The following is a 6,765-nucleotide window of genomic DNA, read 5'->3' as shown; positions in this document are numbered from 1 at the left end:
GCCTCCTGGGTTCAAGCAATTCTCCGGCCTCAGCCTCCCGAGTAGCTGGGACTACAGGCATGCACCATCATGCCCAGCTAATTTTTGTATTTTTAGTAGAGACGGGGTTTCACCTTGTTGACCAGGATGGTCTCGATCTCTTGACCTCGTGATCCACCCGCCTCGGCCTCCCAAAGTGCTGGGATTACAGGCTTGAGCCACCGCGCCCGGCCCAAAAATTTTAAATTTTTTTCATGGAACTATATATTCATGAGGAAAAGATCTGCAGTATTAAGCAACTCCTTATGGGCAGGGAGGTACCTAGGATTAATCACTAAATATAACGCTCTTAATGCATAAAATTTCTATGTATATTTTATAGGCTCACAAACTTAAAAGTGCATGGTTGAAAGTTAATGTAAAAAATAGGATGCTGAATGGTGATAGTGTGTATGTGACTATTCAGAGGTCATTTTATACAAGTTAAATTGTTGGTATGCCATAAGCAATATAACTTGGATTAGTGTTCATTGAGTCAGCTTGAAATAGTTCAAGTGTATGTTTCATCATCTCAACACCCTGGCATAGAGGTGCTCAATAGACGGTGAAATTTTACTGTGGATGTATTCTGGTAGGCCACTACAGTCTGATGCTTCCTAGAATTTACTCCAATGAAAATGTTCACACAAAATTTTTTGAACTGAACTCTTAATACATTACTAAAGCAAAGTTCTGGTTTTTTTCTCACTTTTAATGGTTAGAGAGGATCTCTATAAGGAGCCTGTAATATCCCCTAGTATTATGTACATTTTTTTCTGGGGAGGGATTTGAGTTTTCATCTTTGAATTAGGGTCTGAATCACCCCTTTAAAAAATAGCAATTTAGTGAAACAACATATGGGAAGATCTATAACTCGGGTAAAAAATGGTTATATGTAACACCCTTTCAAGATGAGAAAGAAAAAAGGAGGCTGAGATCAAATAATGCCCCTTTTAATTTAATCCACTGTAGCTGAAAATCATCAAGCACAATAACTGATTTTAGACCAAGAGGAAATTTTGTAGGACAAAATATTGGCCCTGTCTAATGCAAAAGAGGTAAAGGTAAGGGGGTGCAGGGGAAGAGGGACAAATATAGGTGAAATCTTAAAAAGATAATTAAAATCTGTTGAATATTAATAAAGTTTTACGCATTTCCAGTCTCAGAACTGTGAAGCTTTAAAGTGCATTAAGAGAATTGCAGGCACCATCAAATACCAAATTGACGGAATTCAGAACAACAATCTGAAGCCTTATTTTTAAGAAGGCCTTTAAAAGATAAGGCAAATGTGTGTTAGCTCTGCTATCTGGCCTTTTAACAAAGTTAAGTTACATGATTTTTAAGCATGCTCTGTTGAAAATTCCTTTTGAATAACAATAGAGAAATAAATACATAACTTGCAATTTCTATGAGTTGAATATGTAGAAGATAAAACTGGTACAAATACTGACTGAAAGCCGCTTAAGAAGAGCTGTCTGGTTACCTTGTATACATCGTAACATTCATTGTAGGTACTTTCATACATAAGGATTTAGTTCAGGAGTCTCAGGGCAAGTTAGATGAGCATCTCTGAATGAGCAATGCATGACAGGAATCACAAACCCGTACTGGTTTTGGTGAAGAAGGCAAAGGTAGTTCGTTGTCAGAGCAGGCATTACAGAAAATTTCCCCACAGTTTCTACAGTGGTGCTATTAAATAGAAATCAGGGGAAAAAAAAAAACTTTATAAATTAGAAGCATTTTTGCACCCCAAGCTTTTGGACTCACTTCCTAACTCCCTTACCTTTCTCTTAGAGAGTGAGAATTCCTTTTCACAAAGTTTACAATGTGTTGCTTCTTTGTCTTTCAGCCAAACCAGCCCCTAGTGGGAAGAAAATATTAATGCTCGAATTGGTAACACTAAAAATTATGTGAAAACTTTTTCCCCCAAGAACATTATTTATATGAAGAATGGGAAAAAAAGTTAATTTTCTTTCAGAAATGTATACTGAAATATTTGTAGATGAAATATGTATGGAATTTGCCTCAAAATATTCTGGGTTGGGGAAGGGGAATGTGGATTGAAAATAAAAACAAGATTGCAGCCAGGCAACAGTGGCTGACACTGGTAATCCCAGCTATTCAGGAGGCTGAGGTGAGAGGATCACCTGAGGCCTGGAGTTCAAGACCAGTCTAGGCAACATAGAGTCTGTCTCTAAAAAATAAAAATTTTAAAAATGAAAAAAGATTGCACATAATATTGAATATGGGTAATGGTTCAATTTACTCTTCTCTATACAATTGTATGTATTAGAACATATACATGTAAAAAATGCTTTGAAAAAATAATCTGTTAATGATGGGAATTCTCTTCAGGAAAGGAACCTTGAAGATAACCTTAAAGTAGTCCAATGACTTTTTTTTTTTTTAATTTTTGTGGGTACACAGTAGTTATATATTTATGGGGTACCTGAGATGTTTTGATACAGGCATGCAATGTGAAATAAGCAGATCATGGAAAACGGGGGACCTTGTCCAACAATAGTTTAAATTCTCACTGTGTGAAGTGCAATAGTTTGGCATTATGTACAACTTATACCTTAAGACCCTAAAATTGGAAGGAAATTGGGGAAATCAGATATTTGAGTTCGTTCTAGGACCTCTTTAGGAGGCTGAGGCAGGAGGATTGCTTGGGGTTAGGAAGACAGCCTGGGGAACATAGACCCCATCTTTACAAAAAAATTAGCCAGGCTACGTGGCATAAGCCTATAATCCCAGCTACTCCAGAGGTAGAGGAAGGAGAATCACTTAAACCAAGGAGTTTGAGGATGCAGTGAACTATGTGCCACTGCACTCCAGCCTGACCAACACAGTGAGACCTTTTCTCAAGAAAAGAGAAAAAAAAGTTGTTATACATGGCTATTTCTCTCAACTTTCATAACATATTTAATAGCTGCTATGTAAACGTTAGTAGAAAACGGACTTAAGTAGTCTTAGGCAGTACTTAACCTGATACCTACAATTTATAACAACTTGACCCATTTATTTATTCAATTTGAAAAGAGAGTCTCAATCTGTCACCCAGGCTGTAGTGCAGTGGTATGATCTTGGCTCACTGCAACCTCCATCTCCCAGGTTCAAGCGATTCTCCCACCTCAGCCTCCCTGTGGCTGGGATTACAGGTGCATGCCACCATGCCTGGCTAATTTTTGTATTTTTAGTAGAGATGGGGTTTCATCATATTGGCCAGGCTGGTCTTGAACTCCTGACCTCAGGTAATCTGCCCACCTCAGCCTCCCAAAGTGCTGGGATTACAGGCATGAGCCACTGTACCCAGCCTACTTGACCCACTATTAACAAACTTGCTTAACCAATCTTGGCTAGAAAGACCTTGAAAGCAACTTTGTTAGATGGTTATCAGTTTTACAATGAGAAGACCCAGGTGAAGGAGGAGCCTCAATACTGATTGATTTCCTAAAACAGCCCAGACCAATGAACCCAAGTGTAAGTGAAAATTCCAAATCGGACACGGAGCAACTGCAACCTATAAATTACTACTGAAGCATGGGAATCTATCACCTGAGAGAAAAATTGTCTTAAGAAAAAAAGGCCCATAGATACATTTCCCAAAACAGGAGTTTTCTTAAAGACTTTTCCAAAAGCAGGATTCTTTGAAGAAAAAAAAAGACTAACTACTCATAGATCAAGATCACAAGGTTAATTTCAGGTCTTTTTGTTTCACAGTCTTAATAACTAGCACTTAACTATATAGCAGAGATAATAGTGTTGGTTACTGCATATGAGGAAGCCTAAGTCCCCTTAAAACACATGACTATAAAGGCTTTAAAAAAAAAAAAAAAAAAAGAAGTTAGCCAAGCATGGTGGTAGTCCCAGCTACTCGGTAGGCTGAGGTGGGAGGATTGCTTAAACAGAAGTTCAACGTTACAGTGACCTATGATCATGCCACTGCACTCCGGCTTGGAAAACAGAGGAAGCTGTCTCTGAGAGGGGGGAAAAAAAGGCTGCAGCAGGAAGGGACCCTAAAAGATAATCCAATCCAATGTGATGAAAACCATACAAAGCAAAGTAATTTGCCAAAATGTCCCAAAGCCACCTAGTGGAAGCAGCCTACCTTTCTGTCCAACTATGCTTGTAAGGCAAGGATTTGCAACCAGCAACATTAGGTCCAGAAATAACCTTGCTGAGATGGGGACTAGGCCTTTGGAGACTTCTTTCGATTGAACTTACCTGCTGCCCTCCCAGTGAGAAAAGCTCACTTTAAGGTAAGCCTAGTGTGTCCCTGTGAAGGGATCTCAGAGATGAATACCTGCAGCCCTCTCACTTTACAGATGAGAAAATACAAAGCTTAGAGTGCTGAACCAGCTCAAGGAAACAGCTGTTTACCAGAAGAGCTAAGACTAGAACGGAAGAACCTCTTGCTATGCAAATACACAGCAATTTTTCTCTGTCCAATTCCAGAAAGTTGGCCACTAGACTTATACGCCTAGATAGGATACTACAGGATTCTTCTCTGGAGAAACTCAACTGCCACAGAGCAAAGTCCAGTAAATACTAAACATTATTTGGAGAGGGTACTCAATAGTTCACTAATCACAGCAGATTTCTCTACGGTGAGGCCTACCAGTCGATAATAACCCATCCAACCAACACACACACAAGGTTTCCAATAAGCCTTATGTGTGACTTTTATTGAAACTGGGGGATCGCACATTTGAGAAAACTTCAGAGAATTGATAATGAGACCGGGTACAGTGGCTTACACCTGTAATCCCACCACTTTGGGAGACTGAGGCAGGAAGATCACTTGAGCCCAGGAATTCGAGACCAGCCTGGGCAATACAGTGAGACCATTCCCATCCCTAAAAAATAAAGACCGGGTGCAGTGGCTCCCTTCTGCAACTGAAGCTCCAGCATCCAAGCTCCTCATTCGGTGCTTCTGCCTCTGTATCTCCGGGGGTTCATTAATAACACATTAGATTCACACAGGGCTTTGGCTTCTATGGGAGACTTTCGCATACCTTCCTACTTTAGGAAAACGTTCTACTCACCTGCAATGCTTTGTTGGCTTCTTTTATGTCTTCAATTTTAAGTTTTGATCTAAAAAGATTACAAATAGGTCCAAATTTCAGTACACATATTTAAATATAGAACACTTAGTATTTCAGTAGGTACTGGTGTTTCATAAGATATAAAATTATGTATAGTATATGATCTTTATGATCTTCTCGGACTAATGGAATATTTCATATTTTCCTATATTTCCTAAATGTCCTAAAGCAAAAACATTTACAACTTGCTTTTTAAGAAATATTGGCATTTTCATGTGATCATGAAAATATTAATAGCTATCATTTATTGCAGGTTTACTATGTGGCAGACACTATGCTCCCTTTGCATGCATGATCTCATGTAATCTACACAAAAGCCTATTTTAAAGATGAAGACATGTTCAATGAAGTTTGGTCACTTGTAGGAGGTCACAGAGCTGGTAACTGAGGGAGCCAGGGTTCAAACCCTGGTCTGTGACCCCACAGCACACATGCCAACCATGATACACACTATTTCTCTAGCAAATACAGAAGTGCTAAGGAAGAAAATACTGTGGGCCAGGCACGATGGCTCATGTCTATAATTTCAGCATTTCTGGGGGCTAAGGTGGGTGAATCATCTGAGGTTAGGGGTTCGAGACGAGCCTGGTGAATATATAGTGAAACCCCGTCTCTATTAAAAATACAAAAATTAGCTGGAAATACTGGTGTGTGCCTGTAGTCCCAGCTACTTGGGAAGGTGAGGCAGGAGAATCACTTGAACCCAGGAGACAGAGGTTGCCAGGATTGCACCACTGCACTCCAGCCTGGGTGACAGAGGGAGACCCTGTCTCTCAAAAAACACAGCAAAAAAGAAAATACTGTGGAAGACATAGCTGCCAAGTACTTTTCCACTTTTTTTTTTATGGAGTCTTGCTCTGTCGCCCAGGCTGCAGTGCAGTGGCATGATCTCGACTCACTGCAACCTCTGCCTCACGGGTTCAAGCAATTCTTCTGCCTCAGTTTCTCAAGTAGCTGGGATTACAGGTACCCACCACCATTCCCAGGCTAATTTTCATATTTTTAGTAGAGATGGGGTTTCACCATCTTGGCAAGGCTGGTCTTGAACCCCTGACTTCAAGTGGTCTGCTTGCCTTGGCCTCCCAAAGTGCTGGGATTACAGATGTGAACTACCGGTGGTGCCTGGCACTTTTCCTTTTGAAAATATGTATGTTGGGCTGGGCACAGTGGCTCATGCCTATAATCCCAGCACTTTGGGAGACTGGGGCTAGTGGATCGCCTGAGGTCAGGAGTGCAAGACCAGCCTGGCCAACATGGTGAAACCCCATCTCTACTAAAAATACCAAAAAAATTAGCCAAGCGCAGTGCTGGGCACCTGTAATTCCAGCTCCTCGGCAGGCCAAGGCAGGGATAATCACTTGAACCTGCAAAGCGGAGGCCCTGAGCTGAGATCGTGCCACTGAACTCCAGCCTGGGCAACACAGCAGGACTCAGAAAGGAAAGAAAAAAAGAGAAAGAAAAGAAGGAGGGATGGAGAAAATACATGTTGTAATCAATTTGCTACCAAGTGGTGTGTGTGTTTGTATATGTATGTATGTGTGTGTGTGTATATACACATATACATATGTACACATATATACATATATACACATATATACATGTGTGTACATACACATATATACATATATACATATATATA

General features: G+C 40.3%; 1 protein-coding gene across 6 annotated transcripts in view; it reads right to left on the bottom strand.

The window, feature by feature from the left end:
• Positions 1-234: 234 nt before the first annotated feature.
• Positions 235-6,765, bottom strand: part of RUFY2 (RUN and FYVE domain containing 2) — a 48,517-nt gene continuing 41,986 nt past the window's right edge. For all 6 annotated transcript variants that reach the window (XM_017513703.2, XM_017513698.2, XM_017513700.2 and 3 more), the window contains 3 exons: positions 5,067-5,115; positions 1,802-1,879; positions 235-1,707 (listed from right to left, as the gene is read on the bottom strand). In XM_017513703.2, coding sequence (XP_017369192.1) covers positions 1,564-1,707; positions 1,802-1,879; positions 5,067-5,115 — 271 coding nt within the window. In that variant the 3' untranslated portion in view covers positions 235-1,563. The remainder of the gene's footprint in view (positions 1,708-1,801; positions 1,880-5,066; positions 5,116-6,765) is intronic.

The sequence above is a fragment of the Cebus imitator genome, unplaced genomic scaffold, assembly GCF_001604975.1.
Source record: "Cebus imitator isolate Cc_AM_T3 unplaced genomic scaffold, Cebus_imitator-1.0 Scaffold499, whole genome shotgun sequence".
In the NCBI taxonomy this organism is placed as follows: domain Eukaryota; kingdom Metazoa; phylum Chordata; class Mammalia; order Primates; family Cebidae; genus Cebus; species Cebus imitator.
Note: the sequence above shows the minus strand (reverse complement) of the source record. Positions and strands in the feature narration are given on the sequence as shown.